We start from the raw sequence: 18,787 nt of genomic DNA, 5'->3' as shown, positions 1-18,787 counted from the left end.
ACATTCTGACTTAATAACTCGCTATTGCATAAGATACAGCCTCACAATTATGAGAATATATCAGTCATTTTTCCCCTCAGAATTGGACTCTATAACTCGCAATTGTGTGTTTATATCTCAGAATTCTAAGAAAAAAGTCAGAATTTCAAGACTCACAATTGCAAGAAAAAAATCTGAATTGCAAGATGCAAACTTAAATTTGCGAGAAAAAAGTCTCAATTGCACGTTTTTATCTCGCAATTCTGACTTAATTTCTTGCAATTGTGAGTTTATATCATGCAACTCTAAGAAAACATGTCAGAGTTGCTAGTTTGTGTCACGCAATTTTGAGAAAGAAGTCTGAATTATGAGATAAATAACTTTTATTTTTTATTCAGTGGTGGAAATGGGCTTCCATATAAAACACTTATATTGAATTGTAAAAATAGTTTTACAGTTTTTACTGAATTTTTTCAAACTTATTTCAAAAACATTTCACCAACCCCAAAATTATGAACAGACATGCTAGAATGAATTTTATGAATGAAGGGCATCATAAGGGAAATCTGTGAAGTTACACACACACTTATTCCCTGTGTTTGGTTATAACCTTGTTTTTTTTGCAATCTGTAAAAAATGTTTTTAGTATATCCCGATACAGCTAACACAGTTTCTTCTGAATCTTTGTGTGTGCGGCTGTGTGGGAGGATGTGACCTTGTTTCAATAGGTCACAATGAAATGTTTATATATATTTCTACTGTTGTCTTGTTTTGTTTAGCCTATAAAAAAGCCTTACTGATAGCTATGTTTATTCTTCTTTATAGATGTGAAACAAAATGACATGCTGTTGTTATATTTCACAATCCCTGCATATTACTGGTTGTGATTTTTTTTTTCCTGCATAAACGGAATACTAGGAATAAACAGTTCTGAGAAAGCGCTCCTGCTGATGTATTATCATTTTCCCAGTCTCTCTGACAGCTCATTGAAGTGCCTGCTTTCCTTCACTGCCATGGCTTCCACACCTCCACCTCTCATGAAGAAGCACAGTCAGACTGATCTTGTGAGTCGCCTCAAGTCCCGCAAGGTCCTGGGTGTCGGCGGCGAGGATGATGACGGAGAGGTGCACAGGTCCAAGGTAACATCCCGCCTGCCTGCATCAGTCTTCATATTTGAACTCAATAGCAGCTATTCATGAAAGAAAACATTTTTTAAATCAAATTTTCCTTCATATTTTGAGATCCCTGGGCAATGTTTCCCAGATTGAAGTTTTCTTGTAAAAAATATATAAAATATTATTTTGGAATTGTGAATTCCTCCTTTAGTAGATGCTTTATTATCATCCATATATTTCTGTTGAAAGCAATATATAAATGAGGCAATACATTGCATATCGAGCTATTTTCCTTCATTAGAGGGTTGAGTTACGTCACACGAACCACACATTTATTGTGCATTAGGAACATCTGCTATGGGAGAGGTGGCTGACTAGATGAGTTGTGGAGCAGTGTGGCATGCAGCTCGGCACTAGGACACTAATTGGCCCCTCACGCACATCCTGAAGCCAGCATGCAGTCACGTTACAACACTACGAATAACCCACAATGAGAGCTTATTGGCACGACTACCCGCCTCATGCTCAGTGCTATTAAAACTCATGGGGCTTTGAGGTAGTCCACATGAAACATGGGCGGCACTCAGACATGGTCGGCCTCTCCGCCCCTGCACTGTGCATCAGACTGGGCAGGGTCACAAAAAAAGATCAAAGACAACATCCATTAAGGGGCAGTCGCCCATCACCCTCTGTTTCGACAGAGATGGCTCAGCCAGCACCACAATGGCTGGCGATGTATGCATGAATCCATTTATTTTTTGTATTTAAAGAATAGTTAACCCCAAAATTAAATATGTGAATGAGTTTCTTCATCAGGACAGATTTGGAAAAATGTAGCATTTTTTGCTAATTTAGCTTCACTGGCTCCTCTGCAGTGAATGGGTGCCGTCAGAATTAGGGATGCAACGGTACCATTTTTTCAAAACCGATCCGATCCAATACCAAAGATTCTGAGTATCGACCGATACCGATACCAGGCCGATATCAGTGGGGGTATTTTACCTTCAAAACTAAAGAATGTATACAATTCGCTTTGTCATTAAGATTTATTTGTTTTAGGTAAAGAAAGAAATACCAAATCTGCTTGCACATTGTTGGATAAAAAAGGGGAAAAAGAGATACATGCATGAGTGCAATCAAATTCATAAATTCATATTAAGATTAATGTTTTAAACATTTTAAAAACAGAAATATTACAGATATAAATAACTGAACAGATCTGCCAGCAGATGGCAGCAAGACACTGATTTAATTACTGAATCATTTCATTCATTTGATTCGTTCGAACGGATGGTTCATTCAGGAATAAAGCAAGTGACTCTGTGTTTGAATGGGAAATTGAATCATTTCACTAGATTAGTTTAAAAACGCACGTTCATTCATAAACAAAACACCGCTGTGTTTGAATGGAGATGCGCAGCGGCTCAGTTATGACTTGTTTCAGACTACTTTTGACGACGAAATAGAGCAAAATCAGGAAATAGTGTTATAGTCAGACAATGCAAGTCATTTAATAATAACTTCTTATTTATTTAACTGCTGTATTAAACAATATCTCATTTACAAAGTATTTACAAAGAAAGTATTAAAAGCTGTCACTCGGTTCGAAGTCCTTGTGTTCTTTTGCATTTCTCCAAATCTGTACTAATGAAGAAACAAACCCATCTACATCTTCAATATCCTAAGGCAGAGCACATTTTTTAATTTTTCAAATTTAAATTTTGGGGTAAACTATACCTTTAATAAATCAATTTTTAGTTTCACCAGTTAAAGTAGATCATGGGCAAGATTTACTAAATGGGGCAAATTAGCACTAGAGCGCAATTCCATAAAAACGTTGATGGGAGGGGAAAATTCTGCATATGATTTACTGACGATGTACACATTAAAGACCACAGACCCAGCCAGATCATTTCCATAATGACCAGCGCAATCTATTAAAGGAACACTCCACTTTTTTTGGAAATGGGCTCATTCTCCAACTCCCCCCGAGTTAATAAGTTGATTTTTACCGTTTTGAAATCCATTCAGCTGTTCTCCTGTTCTGCCGATATCACTTTTAGCATAGCTTAGCATAGATCATTGAATCCTATTAGACCAATAGCATCGCGTTCAAAAATGACCAACGAGTTTCCATATTTGTTGTATTTAAAACTTGACTCTTCTGTAGTTATATCGTGTACCAAGACCGGTGGAAATTCAAAGCTGCGAGTTTCTAGGCTGATAAGATTAGGAACTACACTTCCATTCCAGTGTAATAGTCAAGGAAGTTTGCTGCCGTAATATGGCTGAAGCAGGCGGAGTATTATCAGAAATTAGTTCCCAGCTAGTTTAGCATTTGCACATGTGCTGCGTGGTATTACTGCTCCTGCTTCAGCCTTATTACGGCAGCAAACTTCCTGGAATGGGGTGGTAGTTCCTAATCTTATCAGCCTAGAAAATTGAAGCTTTGCATTTCCACCGGTCTTAGTACACGATATAACTACAGAAGAGTCATGTTTTAAATAGGACAAATATCGAAACTCGTTGGTCATTTTTTAACGTGATGCTATTGGTCTAATAGGATTCAATGATCTATGCTAAGCTATGCTAAAAGTGATATCGCCAGAACAGGAGAACGGCTGAATGGATTTCAAAACGGTAAAACTCTACTTATTAACTCAGGGGGAGTTGGAGAATGAGCCTATTTCCAAAAAAAGTGGAGTGTTCCTTTAAGAGCAGCGCAAATTACTGCCTGCTTTAAGACATGCTTTTTGGGCGTTAAATAATGGCACAAATACCAGTAATTTGACGAGCACAAATGTCAGTAAGTCGTGTTGCGTGATTAATTTTTATACTCTCCTCCCAAAAATTTTGCGTCTGAAAGGGAAGTTCCTACAAATGCAAATTCAATAAGGTCAGGCGCAAAAATAATTCTTCACTGTGCGTCTTTAGTAAATCCTGACAGTACTATTTTAATGCCATAAGACTGTTTGCACTGGTGCAAGCTGTTAGTAAATCTGGCCCCGTGTCTTTTGGGTTCAAAAATTCAAATATTTGGCTTCCTTACTTTTTGAACATGTACACTTTTACAAATAGATTTTTCTGTACACCACTTAGCTTAAAAATGTGGAGTATGATGTATTTGAAGTACTTGTTTAATTTCCCCCCATTAGCTTGTCACTAAAACAATCCATCAGCCCAGTTGCTGCGATACTGTGGTCAGACAAACCTACTGTGTAGCTTCTGCTATTACAGGTCTTATGAGAAAACGGAGTACTCCCTGTTCCCAGCAGTTGTCGAGATGTGTTAACCCCCCCAGAAACAACCAGAGCGAGGTGTCGATTGAGTGATGGTCTCCATAGCACGTGACATGCTCTTGTTTCTCAGTGCGACATGCTTTCTGAACACTTTATCTCTGCCACCACTTTCCTCCTGATCAATCAATGGCCCACCATATTAGCCACTGCTGTTTACTGGGTAAACACAGCTGCATTTGTTTATCAAGTCTCAACAAATACAATAAGCTGTAGAACGAAATATTTACAAAACAGAAACATCTGATGTCAGCTTGTCTGTGACATCAGCTTTACTGTAAGCCATTACTATTTATGTGCTCCTGAGAGGCTAAAACAGTCACTGTGTCACACGCCCCCATACAAACACACTCTGTGTACTAGGGCACACAAAAGCACTACTTTTTTCTTAAAGAGGCCTACCACAACAAGGAAAGTGCATTAGGATTAAAGAAAGTGAAACGATTACGTGAAGTCCGCATGCTAGCACCGATCACGAGCGTGTTCTGCAGGCCAGCAATCAAATTATCTTCTGCTCACCTTCCATCACTTTCTTGCTTCCCCTTTAAAATGACCTTTAGCCAGGATTTCAGCGCCACAGCTTCCCATCAGAATCGGATCAGGTTTTCATCAACACTAAATTACCCATGCTGCAGAGGCTTTTAGTGAAGCATGGTGGAGTAGAGAGATGGATAGAGCCCTCTCTTTTAGGGTGGGAGAAGAAAGAGAAAGCCTGCATGTTTAATGGCCATTAGGGCGTGTTGATTTTTTTTTTTCTGGTCCTGGAAGCCAGAGCGTTTTTTTTTTTTTTTTTGAGATGGAAATGGAAAAGAGCTAGGCAACATAATTGTGATAATTTCTTATAGAGCACATCAAAGTAAAGATGATGCCTATTTATGTGTTGCTAAAATATGTAAGTGTACATTGCTACTTATGATTTCCTGCTGATTTCTTGCTGTATATTTGGTCCTTTTTTAAGCTTGTAACCGATGGTTACTATTGGTAGATCTGACAAGTTTCTTATTAGTTTTTTATGCAGACAAAGAAAAGAGAATGCTTTGATTGAATTATCTCTGGGTTTTGTACAAGAACATCTAGAGCAACCATGCATTTATATGTAAAATTATAATACCAAGAAAGTATCATTTTGGGTAGGCTTTATTTGGCATAAAGAGCAAACGCTAGACAAGAGCAAGTTAGAATACAAAGTTTTTTTTAAATGTTTTTTTAAGGCCAGGCTTAGTGAAAGGTTCGTTGACCTTCTTATCTTAACCACCTGTTTATGTTTGCACACAAAATGTTCACTTCCATTCAAAAATTGAGGCCAGTCTTTCTTTAAAGAAATTAATACTTTCATTCAAAACGGTTGCAAGTAATTGATTAAAAGTTATAGTGAAGCCAGTTACAGTAGATTTGTTTTAAATAAAGTTGATCAAAGAATCCTGAAAAATCAAAATCAAAACAATCACAGTTTCTACAAATATATTAGGCAGCAAAACTGGTTTCTTAGTTGATAATAATAGATTAATAGGAAATGTAAATCTGCAATGAATAATAATATTTCAAAATATTACAAATTTTACTGTAGTTTTGATCAAATAAATGCAGCTTTGGTGAACATACTACTTTCAGTTTTCAAAAATTCTTACTAACCCCTTTTGAAACATAGTTTAGCTTTGTAGATAAAGATAAAAGTTACTTTTTTGCTTTTTTTAAACAGCATTCTCTTGCATTATGGAATCTCAAGAGTTACGCTGTCATTCAAAAGTTTGGAGTACGATTTTTTTTTTTTTTTTTTAAAGAAGTATATTATGCTCATCAAAGTTCCATTTATTTGATAATAATATTATGAAATATTATTGCAATTGAAAATAAGTGTTCTTTTTTAATATAATTTAAAATGTTTATTCCTGTGATGCAAAGCTGAAAAGCGTCATTACTTTCTTCAGTGTCACATGATCCTTCAGAAATCATTCAATTAAACACATCCTTGCTGAATAAAGGCATTAATTTCTTTTAAACAAAGAAAGAAAGCAAGGAATTACAGACCCCAAACTTTGAACTGTAGTGTATATTGTTACAAAAGGTTTCTATTTTAAATAAATGCTGTTCATTTTGTTTTATTAATCAAAGAATTAAAAAAAAAAAAAAAAACAGATCCAAAAAACTAAATAGTAAGCAGCACAACTGTTTTCAACATTGATAATTAATCAGCATATAAGCAATGATTTCTGAAGGATCATGTGACACTGAAGTCTGTAGAAATTATGTTGAAAATTCAGCTTTGCATCACAGGAATAAATTACATTTTAAAGTATATTAAAATTATATATATTATATTTCACAATATAATCTAATCCCAAACTTTTGAACAGCAGGCTTCCCAAAGAAAGCATTTTATTGTACCACCTTCTGCATCCTTTTCTGTTTCTGTCTGAAGGAGTTTTGCTCCACTGTGGCCCACAGCGTGAATTATGAACACAAAGCCGTCATTGTGAAACCACCCAGCGTGTTGTCAAAATAGACCTATTAAATCAAAACAAAACTCAAACTTTCCTATCAGTCACTTTAGATGCTACACCAAAGTTTCCAATTTCACAAAACAAAACTGTGTCCCTCTGCATGGTCCATTCAGTCTTGGCAGGCTTGGGCTATCAGCAAATGTGATAATCCCACTTGGAAATGTTTTCCAAAATTTGACATTTTCCTACCATTTTTGTGCCATGAATGTGTCTCATGTGTCTTATAGTGTTGCATGCTAATATTGAGAATTCTCTCATTTTGCAGATCAGTCAGATGTTGGGTAATGAGATGAAGTTTGCTGTACGTGAGCCCATTGGTCTCCGGTAAGACTTTAGAAGCGTTCATTCTCTTCTCATCAGACCACTGACTTGGCTTGTCTCTGCCTTTGCATGTGACATCAGACACTCTTCTAATTTAATTGCTCTAATGTTCTGTGCGTTTTTTTTTTTTTTTTTTTTGCCAGTCTGATTGTGGCTCATTTGCGTCTTATTAGAGGCCAGTTGGTTTGATGTGTAGTGTCTTTCGCTCTTTCTCTTTGCAGGCTTTGGCTCCTCATTTCTGCAGTGCTGTTCACCACCACATCCTTAATGGTGAGCAATTTAAAATGTTCAACAGTTCATGCTCATTGTGGTTTGTGTAATCATTTAAACTACTGTTTAAAAGCTTAGGGTCTTTTTTTTTAAGGAAATTAGTACTTCTATTCAACAAGGATACATTAAATTGAGGAAAAAAGTGACAGTAAAGCCAATTATTCAATTTTAAATAAATGCTGTTCTTTTTTAACTGTATTTTCATCAAAGAATCTTGAAAAAAATTCAACAGTTTTCACAAAAATATTAAGCAGCTCTGTTTTCAACACTGATAATTATAGGAAATTTAACTTGAGCACAAAATCAGCATATTAAAATGATTTCTGAAGGATCATGTGACACTTAAGACTGGAGTAATTTACTTGAATAAATTAAAATATGGTTTATTGAAATAAAAAATTGGTATTTTTAAATTGTAGTAATTTTGTGAGCATAAAATGTAAAAATCAACCTCAAACTTGATTTTCATTTTTGAATATAGAATTAAGGTTTTTCTGTCTTTTAAGGATTTTAAGATGACAGAAACTCCCTTGAGTTCCTGCAACATTAGATTCATTATGTGTTCTTCTCTGTGTTGTAGGCCCTGGCTGTTCCTAGCCAGCTCTATGAGATAATATTTGAGATCACCACCTCCAGGATCTCCATCAGACTCTACGGAGGTGCCCTTCTATGTATGTTCAACTTTATGGGATAAGGTTTGGCGGTAGAAAGTTCAGTACGATCAGTGATGATAATGATATCAAAGTGGCTTGTTCTGACTTACACATAAGATGCTTTCGCACCAGAGGAACTACTGCGGAAGTACCTGATTTTTGGTGTTTTTTCGCACCGCAGGGACTAGGAACGTATTTAGTTCTAGGAGCTCTGTTTGGGGGAAATAAATTAGCTCCTACTTCAGAGTAGTGTCTAAAACCATTCTATAGACCAGTGTACACTGATTGGCCAAACGCATACAAAACTTTTTTTTGCATTTTTAAAAAGCACTGTAAAAGTATTTACTTAACGAACATGAGGGTTCTAAGAACTTAGTTCTAGGAACTAGCCAGCATGGTGTATAGAGAACCAATTTCCCCCTCAGTCCGTTTTCCTGGTTGCATTCGCACTGGCAGCAGGAACTCTGAAGCATTTACAAACGTTAACAACTGGTGAATGGAGGATGCTGTAATTAGAGCTGTTTTGTTGCATGTTGTGGGGTTTGTGATAATGGAGATGAAATGTAAACGCACAATTTATGTGACTGAACTAGCAAAAAGTTGGGCTAAGAGGTGAAAATTTCTATGACAACTTGCAGTGTTACGTATAATTGAGGCTCAGAAAAGAACGCAGCACTGCAGTTGAGTGCGTTGAGTAAATATGTTTACACAGCTTTTTAAAAAAGCCAGTGTGTTTGGCCAACCAGCATACACTTACATCACTAGTAGTTCCTATAGAACGGTTTTAGACCCTACTCTGAAATAGGAGCTAATTTAGTTACCCCAAACAGAGTTCCTAGAACTTACACCAATAGTTCTAGGAACTATGAAAAGGTTATTGGATGTGAAAGTCCTTATGAAAAACAGCGATAACGGCATTTAGCTACCTGTTGTCTGCACCGTTGTGTTCTCTTTTTCACTCTCAATGATATATAACACTACAAGTTGTCATAGGAGATTTAGTCAGATTTTCATGTTCTTTCAACCGCGTAAATTGTGCGTTTACATTCCATCTCCATTATCACGAAACCCACAACACACAAAAACGGCTCAGATTGTGGCGTCCTTCATTTACCGGTTGTTGACGTTTGTAAATGCTGCGAATAAAGACGTCGCTGTCGGGCGCATCGGAGTTCCTGCTGACAGTGCGAAGGCAACCAGGTAAACTGCCAGATGGGGAAATTGGTTCTCTAGGAACCACCATGCTGGCTAGTTCCTAGAGCTGAGTTCTTAGAACTAGGTGGTGCGAAAGCCCCTATACACTACATTTCCACAAAAATGAGGGCACCCTTTATTTATAGTGAATTTGTGTATTTCATGCATGTAAATAGCGAACACGTCTATAATGAGATAAAGTACAAAAAAATAAAGGAAGGAGAAACGTCAAGTATTGTAAAAAAAAAAAAAAAGTAATACAATACAAGTTCCACAAGGACAACCAAAAAGTAAGCCATTTGTCGAAGCGGTCGGATGTCAGGTGCCCATTTTTCCCCTAGTTGATATAATTCTTTAGGGTCTTAATGAAAAGTCTAATCCATACCTTGGTTAAAATTTCTCATTGGTAGTGTAAAACAACACCCATTTTACCTTGTCAAAAACAGCTCTGTTCACAGCAACCCGTTTCGGTGCATGTCCCTTTAAATGCTGAGCTCTGCTCACCTTGCCCCTCTTTCTCTAGCCATGGAACTTGCTAACTAGCACATAATTAGGAATGGCGATTTGCAAAGATTCATAAAAAACCCTTATGCTCACTTCTGAAGCTGGATCACAAATGATTCACGCGAACATAGACGCATTTAGGTAGATCGGAGGGCGCATTTCCTTCAAAAACAAAAGTAACCCTCTCCGTCCTCAGTGGCTCAGATGTCGGGAGTAAATGACGACTACTATGTTCATTATTATATCCAACAAAAGAACACCTCAATTGCTCAAACTGAGATATTCTTGTCTATTCCTTCTCCGGTGTTGAAACAATGACGGACAGTTTACAGCTCACTCAGAGCGGGTCTTAGGTAAGACGGCCGTGTCAATCAAAAATCGTGGAAGTGGCCTTGGTCTGTGTGACGTCACATAGCCAAGAATCTGAGAATAGCTTGATTTGAGAAAGGGGGTTATAATTTACTAGGTGGATTTTTATCATTATAGGGTGGATGTGTACACACACTGCGAACACACATTTATTTTCAAACATGTAAAAGTGAATTTTTCATCCGAAATTTTTTTAAAGCATTTTAAATTTTAATTTTAAAGCATTGCAGATATTGTTCAAATAAAGTGCATGTGTATGGCACTTTTGTAAAATGGGCCGCTTTCATGTTAACGACCATCAAAGGTGTTTAAATGCGCATTTCTCCACATACTGTTGGCCACGTAGTGTATACGTGCACGTCTATTATACGTTCTCTTTTTCCTTTCCATCTCAATTTATGCATAGCAAATGCATAATGTAAACACATTTGTGCAAGTCTGCCTCCCACTCACAGGAAATATTCATGACTAGATGAGCTTTTCACTACCAGATTAGTGTATGATTTCAAGTGGTATGAATATTTTACGCCTCTGTTTTAAAAATGGATGAGTCCGTACAATTGCATTTAGCCACATATAGGGCAGGGCTTTCAGAGTGCTGGGCAGTGCTACTGTACTGGGACTAGTAATGACCCCCTGCTGGTCCCAGGATGCTTCACAATAACAGCACATGCCAGGCTCACCCCGTGCTTGAGCTTACAGTCAGCCGTAGGAGGTCTTGTATTATAAAAGATTGCAGGGGTGGCTTATGGGTGTGTGGAAATAAAATCCCTTCCCTCCCCATGCCCTTATTTCATTATGAACAGCAGCCTATTTGTCTTTTCGCCATAATAGCGTAACGCAGCCTCTAATTCAGCATAAAGAAGTTTTCCCTCCCCAATTTGTCTAGATTCCAGCCTTAACCAGTGGGGGATATAGAATATTATGCTAATATGATTACATACATCATCTGTCCGAGTGCTGAGGAAAATGATGCTGCACCAGAGCCCTGGAAGCTTTGCTGTGTGTACACATGATATCGGTATGCAAATTTCAGAAGGGCTGTATTTTGCAGTCTAGACCCCTCACTGAGCTCCAGTGGTCTTTATACAGTGTGACACCTGCTTTAGCTCACAAACAGTTCATACCCCTGTGGCGATGCAAGGTGTGAGTGTTCTTCTGTCAGATCAATGGCCAGTTTGATGGTGGGAATTACTCAAGCAAGGCTGGAAAAATAGTGCTGGCAGATGGTACTTGGCAGGGTTGAAGAAACAGCTACTCTCCCTGTTATCCGTATCCGCAGTGTGGGAGGAGATCAGAGGGACTCTCTCTTTTCCCCCCGAACACAATCAGAATCCACGGCAGCATCGGTCCTCTGATCTTAGGCCAGATTTCAAACCTTTTAATGCCGAACCTAAGTGCTTGGGTGTTTTGAGGAGACTCTGCATTATCTTTAATAAATAGGCCTCATTTAATGTCTCCACCTGATGTCAGAATTGACTCTGAGTGGTTTTGCTCTTCCCAACAGGTATCTCATTAATTCTGTGGAATGGCTTGTACACGGCGGAAAAGGTCATCATTCAATGGACGCTACTTACGGAAGCGTGTTACTTCGGGGTACAATTTCTAGGTGAGAGAGGGTTTTTTTCTTTCCTGAGACAGTGCTGAAGGACGTGAGAATGGAAACTGACATTTAATCTTTATTCTACCCGTAATTAAGGGACATTTAAACTTGAGGAATATTGATTTAAGCCACTTCAGAATATTAGCAGGGCTTTCTTTACATGGTTTATTTTAAATCTGTTTTTTTATGTATTTTTATATTATGCATTTATTTTTTAAATGTTATGATGACTGTGTGATTACTGCATGATAGCTGTAAGTTTGTAAACCTTTTCAGGAAAACAATGCAAAGCATTATTATTGCAACCCGTTCTCAAGATGCTTCCAACACTATGACAAGTCAATATAACCTGATAAAATCTTTCCTAAAACACTTTTGCACTGACCCTGGACCATTAGGCCATCCTTATTGATGAGCCCTGTTTGTTCTTAAGGAAGTACTGCCCTCTTATGGCAACAAGCTCTCTTTAAAATCCAAGCACAAGCTTCAAAGGTTTAGATAATAAATTCCTAAAATAAATGTTGAGGAATGCGATTGGCCTTACTGTTATTAGAGCTGTCACATAATCAAAGCCAAGTTCTGAAATTTCTGTAATATATATGGTACATGAATCTACTGGTACTTCAAATTGGTGGATTCATATTCATATTTTATTTTATTTTATTTTATTTAAATTTAATTTAATTTAATTGAAAAAAATTTACTTAGTTCCTTTTAAAAAAAAAAATTCTATAATTTTTGTTTTAATATTAATTTATGTATTTATTTAACTTTTTCTATTTTTATTTGTAAATCCAATCCGACTTATCCCTTACGTATGGAAGCCTGTTTTCGCCACTGAATAAAAAATGTAAAAAGTCTATTGCAACTTTTTATCTCAAAATTGTGACTTTTTTTCCTCAGAATTGTACGATATAAACTTGCAATTCTAAGAAATGAAGTCAGAATTGCGAAATATAAAGTCACAATTTTGACTTTTTTTCTCAGAATTCGAGATAAAAACTTGAAATTTTGACTTTATTTCTTGCAATTGCATGTTTACATCTCGGAATTCTGACTTTTTTTCTCAGAATTGTGAGTTTGTAAGGTCCAATTCTGAGGGGGAAAAGATATGTTCTCAGAATTGTGAGTTTATATCTCACAATTCTGACTTAAGTCTAGGGCTGCAACAACGAATCGATAAAATCGATTAAAATCGATTACTAAAAGCGTTGGCAACGAATTTCATAATCGATTCGTTGTGTCGCGCGACGCAGAGACATTTGGTTGTTATTATATATATTTAAAAAAAATTGAGCGCAGAGCGGAGTGGACACATTCGGTCTCTCTCCCGCACTGATGCCAGCAGAGTTCGGCACCTCATAAGCTGTGTTTCCATCCAAAAATGCGAATTTAACTTTTTTTAACATTTGAGCATAAAGCACCGTTTCTACATTATATATATATGCTGCCCCGATTTATATCAAACATGTTTGATATTTAAGCCTACTTTGGCTAGCGTACTTTCACAGCAGCCAATGCTCGATCGCAAAACAGCTGCTGTACGGGTCGTTGGATAGTGGAGATGGAGAAAACTACTTCTATAGTTTTTGTAACACTGTCTGTCTGTATAATGTGTCGAAAACATACCACAACCGTAAAGAGAAAGAGGAGCTCTGCTGAGGTGAAATCGTCTCAGTTTTGAATAGGGCTGTGACGGTGGCACGTTGTTTTTTTATATATAGCCTACACTTCAGTCAGCTAACAAGCAGCCTAAAAACGCTAAAATAAATCAAAGAAATAATATATTTTATTAAGAAAGTAGCCTAAGAATATTATATAGGTTATTAAACAAACATTCCTTGTAAAAATGTCCGACAGCTCATCAATTTTTGGCCGACTGAATTTCCAGTCCGACTGTCTTTTTTTCTCTTTCTCTTCCTCATTACACAGCTGCTGATTTTAATAGCAAAGTGATTACATTTATTTTCGTTCCTTTAGTTTATAAAGTTAATTTAGAGATATATTTGGAACACCTTTTGTTTGTTAAATTCAAGTTTTTGTTTTTTAAAGTTATTATAGTATTATTATAGTTTTTTAAACCTAGCAAACAGCGGCAGACAGATCAAAAGCCTGCTTAATTCATCGCGATTTAAATTAAAATCCATTGATATAAAAAACTTAAAACATATCACAATATTAGTTTAATCATTCAATCAATATAAATCCAAAGTTTGTGCGGAAAGAAGCGCGCTTTGCAGCGCATGGAGACGCCAGTGCAATGTGGAATTTCTTTTTTGCTCATAAAGGTAAGAGTAATTTACCACCCGGGCCGGAACTGTAAAGGGTCTACCTTAGTTTGTGTGTACTAACAGTATCAACAAAATGTGCTCTTAAAGAAAACAAACAGAATACGCTTGATATCTTTGGTTTAAACAGGAGCGCTTCACAATAATTAACCGAAACCCAGGTAATTGCCTCACAAACACAATATCTATAGAAAGCTTTAAATTATTATTTTACTATAAAACGAAATAATTAAAATCGAAAACAAAACTCTTTCATTAGCTAATCCATAAAGATGCATTAGGCATTAATGAGCAGATGGCAGGATCGTCAATTTCATCTTTGCAACACTGAATCAGAAAATACTAGTTTATTAATAAGTAATTCGAATATTTTCTTAATTTTTGCCTTGACACATTCATGGTAATTACTTTTGCTGGGGCTTTGAGGCCAGTTTTGCGTGCATTTGAATACGGAACTCTTCCAGCTGGTCGCTGCTGATGGCAGGACACTAAACACCGCCATGGCAGAATGAATGTAGCAGAAAGGTAGTCAAGTTATCCCGTTCCAGCGTGCAAAGTCACATGACTTTTTAATGCGCACTGAGGAATTTAATTTGAGAGGCTTCTTGATGGGAAATGCAGCATGTACATCACAGCAAGCCGCTGTCTTGACGGATAGTAATTTTAGTATATTTAGTCTATATATTTGGCAGATGTAAAGCATACATGTGTATGTTTTTTGTGTTAGTCCATTTTTATTTTATTATTATAACAGTTCAAGGAGGAACATGTTCGTGCACTTTCTAAAGATTTTAGTTCTGTTTTTGAATAAAGGGTTGTAAATCCCTTGTTTTTTTTTATCCGATTCATCGATTAATCGAAAAGATAATCGAAAGATTAATCGATTATTAAAATAATCGTTAGTTGCAGCCCTACTTAAGTCACAATTAAGTCACGATTTTCTCGAAATTATGACTTTATTTCTCAAAATTGTGAGTTTATGTTTTGCAATTGTGACTATAACTTGCAATTGCAAGTTTATATTGGCAATTTTGAGAAAAAAGTCAGAATTGTGAGTTTATATCTCTAACGTTATATAACTTCCTAGTCAATTTTATATCATGCAATTCTGACTTAATTTCTCAGAATTTTAAGTTTATATCTTACAATTCTGACTTAATAACTTGCAATTGGGAGTTTATATCAAAATTCTGAGAAAAAAGTCAAAATTGCGACATGTAAATTTGCAATTGCAATTTTAAAAAGAAGTCAGAATTGTGAGAATTTTTTTTTTTTTTCAGTGGTGGAAACGGGCTTCCATACTTACGCCATTGTTAAAGACTGTAAAGAGGGCAGCATGTTGTTGCCTTTCATTGTACATATTTTTGCGAGTTAAATAGGTTTGTGAATTGAGTGTTTTAGCTATATGTATATGCTTCAAACTATTACTTTGACTTTACAAATCAATCTCTATACTCGTTTTTTTTTCCAGTGACATCCATCACCCTCTTGGAGATGGGCTCGCTGTCCAACGGTGCGATCATTCTTCTTCTTAGTGAAACTTTCTTCCTCTTCATCACCTTGAGTTACTATCATCACCTCGGCCGGCGCTCCAAAAAGATCTGATGGAGGCCAGCTATTTGTTACATGGGTAGATTGGCACCACAGAATACTTTGAATACAGTAGCACCACTGCCTGGACCAAATGAATTTACACTTGACTGAAAATCAACCTCTCTTTGTGGGTAATTTGTATTTTATTTGTAAGTACAATATCTGGGCATTTACTCTCATTAGATAGAGAGGGCCACAGATCATGACTATTGTTTATGTTACATTAAGTTCACTACAGGTGGCATAATTATTTGACAGCTCACTTTTTTTTGGTAAAGGCTTTATTGTATGGAGGGTAGATTTATGGCACATATGTCAGAGAATCCCAAATGTCTCAAATTAGTTTGGGAAGATGCCCACAATTCAGGTCATATTATGGAAGAGTTTAGTGAACTTCCTCTATGTGATGTGTTATTCTACAACAGAAATGTAATTGTATAATGGTACAAGGAATAGTGTACATTTCAATTTAACAAATACATACAAATTTGAATCTAAAATGACAGAAATAGAATTGTTACATTCACTTGTTACATTTCTAATAGTTTTATTTAATTTGTTTTATTGAATGAATTGCAAGTTAAAACTCCAAGTGATAAACATTGCCAAGTGAAGACTTTGAAAATACATTCCTTTTGAATTTAGGTTCCCAACAGTACATTTTGTGATATAGTAAAAATAATGGATGTGTTAATAAATGGTATTTAAAGTGTGTATTTCAGAAAATACCTTACTAACTTTGTAGTTGTAAATGTATTACTGTCAAATCTACAAATTCAGATCTAACTTTTTTAAATGCTTTACATACCTAATGGACAGTTACACAACAGTTACTAAAGTAAATATTGTAATTATGAACTTAGTATAACTCCCCTTTATGACAGATTAAAAGAACAAGTCATTTGAAAATCTTTTGAGGTTTCAAGTGATTTTTCCATGTTCTGATCTCCATGTCTTCGTGACATTCAAGACGCATGTTAATAATAGTTTTACTCTTACAAGTTTATCTGTGAACTATTCTTTTAACAACTACCATTATGCACAACTATCGTAAATTTTAGAACTGTATATGCTTTATGCCTTTAGTGATCATTGCATGATGTCAACAATGCAGATCGACAGTAGCGCTAAAATGTAGCACTTTTATAAATATAAAATGTCAGATTATATCAGTCAAAGATATAGTCAGGGAATAATACTTCAACTTCCACAGTGTTCATTAATATTATTAGCATGTTGAACTTTTCTTCACCTCTCATTGTGACTATGATGTAGCCGTAATTGAGAATGTTGCATTTCTTTTATTATACTACCAACACCCAGGCCAACATCAGCGAAAGTTAATTGTGAATAATAGTATAAATGATTATTCTATAATTAGAACTAGCAGGTGTTTTTCCTAATAGCATATGCTTCCATCACTGAACTGTCATTTGAGCTGTGGACAGTCACACTGCCCTTCCATAGATCTCAGATACTACTTCCAGTGAAACATAAATGGCTTTATTCCAAAGGGAAATCAGAATGTGCTTTGGAAACGGCAAGTAAGATGGTATTTTAGACAGACGAAGTGTGATTTAACCCATTTCATAATTCTTTATTAATACTGCAGTACTTCAAAACCAAACTGCTGTTTGTTTATTTATACTGTGTATCTCTTGAGCTGTTTAGTAATGGTTAACTAGCAAAACAATAGACTATGATTTGTGAAGTCAAAGCACAGTTTAGGATTATATACTCTAGACTATATTTTAGGTCATGTTTTGCTTTGTAAATATTTGAATGATTCAGGAATGTGTAACACTTCTTAAACATTGTAAATTTGCAACTTTTTTGTATTTGTTTTTGCTTTTGAGAAATGTTCAGAAGTTTAGTTGTGTTTTGAAGGAAAAAAACACTCATGTATGACCGGTATGTATCTACTTTTTGTAGAGAAACATTGAATGTGCTTAATAAATATATAAAGTTTTTCGAATGGAAAATTATTCCTGTCTAATTTCTACCCACAGGAGCACTGATTCTGGCTAAAGGTGTTGAGATGGTGAGGTCTAATATGTATTATCACAAACATAATCCACAAGTATATTAAAGCCTCTGAACTTTCGCAGAATGTGTGATATTACATATAACTCACTTTCAGTATTCAGTGTTATGATGTCTTGGAGTGAGAAGTGGGTTTGTTAGGTAAGTACTGGTACGGCGTAACTGTCCTAAATGTCCTGAATGTACTGTGGACTTCCCCTTGTTGGTACTTACAGTTTTGTTTTAATCATATGTTGTTATATCTATGCAAAAATTTGTACCCACAGCATTTCAGCAGAAGATAGATATCAGAGCGAATCATGCTTTCACTTTCTTCTTTACAAAAAAGGTTTGTTTATTGGGCAGGTGCAGCCCACACAGAATTGAAATAGCCCTATATCATATTGCCATATTGCCGAATTAGGTAGATGAAAATGTTTAAGATATTTATAACATGTAGCCCTATTTTTCTTGCCGTAAGAGCGGTCGCGGCCATTTGTAAATTTTATGGGACTGGCTTCCCGTCTCATCCGTGTCCAGCTATTTTTTGCTGCTCAGAATGGTCTGTCTTATTATATTATTTTAATGTATTATCGTAATTATGAACACACTGGATTGTAGTACAAACAGTTTTACCTTTTACTGCAAGTTGTTATTCTTATTATTATTTCCCTATAGCGGCTAATACACCGTCTCACCCATAGGCTTACTTCAGCGTTAAAGAAAACGGTGGATAATATCCCTATGATAAAATATATATGTACATATTAAAATGTAGCCTATATGATTTTATGTTGCAGTATGTCAACAATAAATATTTCATATATGCAACTATGTTAAAACAACATATATATACAGTCAAGCACGAAATTATTCATACCCCTGGCAAATTCTGACTTAAAGTTACTTTTATTCAACCAGCTATTTTTTTTTGACCAGAAATGACACAGGCTTCTCCCAAAAGATAATAAGACGATGTACAAGAGGCATCATTGTGGAATTTTTTTTTTTTTTTTCACAGCTTTTATTTACATTTGAACAAAAAGTGGCTTTTTTATTCATACTCTTTGCAAACTGTC

General features: G+C 35.9%; 1 protein-coding gene across 1 annotated transcript in view; it reads left to right on the top strand.

The window, feature by feature from the left end:
- Window positions 1-17,668, top strand: part of tp53i11a (tumor protein p53 inducible protein 11a) — a 42,785-nt gene extending 25,117 nt beyond the window's left edge. Inside the window, exons 3-8 of the mRNA XM_073837162.1 lie at window positions 950-1,118; window positions 7,157-7,215; window positions 7,434-7,482; window positions 8,063-8,153; window positions 11,710-11,811; window positions 15,565-17,668. Of these exons, the coding sequence (XP_073693263.1) occupies window positions 993-1,118; window positions 7,157-7,215; window positions 7,434-7,482; window positions 8,063-8,153; window positions 11,710-11,811; window positions 15,565-15,698 (561 nt within the window). The 5' untranslated portion in view covers window positions 950-992 and the 3' untranslated portion in view covers window positions 15,699-17,668. The remainder of the gene's footprint in view (window positions 1-949; window positions 1,119-7,156; window positions 7,216-7,433; window positions 7,483-8,062; window positions 8,154-11,709; window positions 11,812-15,564) is intronic.
- Window positions 17,669-18,787: the final 1,119 nt, after the last annotated feature.

The sequence above is a fragment of the Garra rufa genome, chromosome 3 (assembly GCF_049309525.1).
Source record: "Garra rufa chromosome 3, GarRuf1.0, whole genome shotgun sequence".
Taxonomy (NCBI): Eukaryota; Metazoa; Chordata; class Actinopteri; order Cypriniformes; family Cyprinidae; genus Garra; species Garra rufa.
This window is presented reverse-complemented; position numbering and strand designations above follow the sequence as displayed.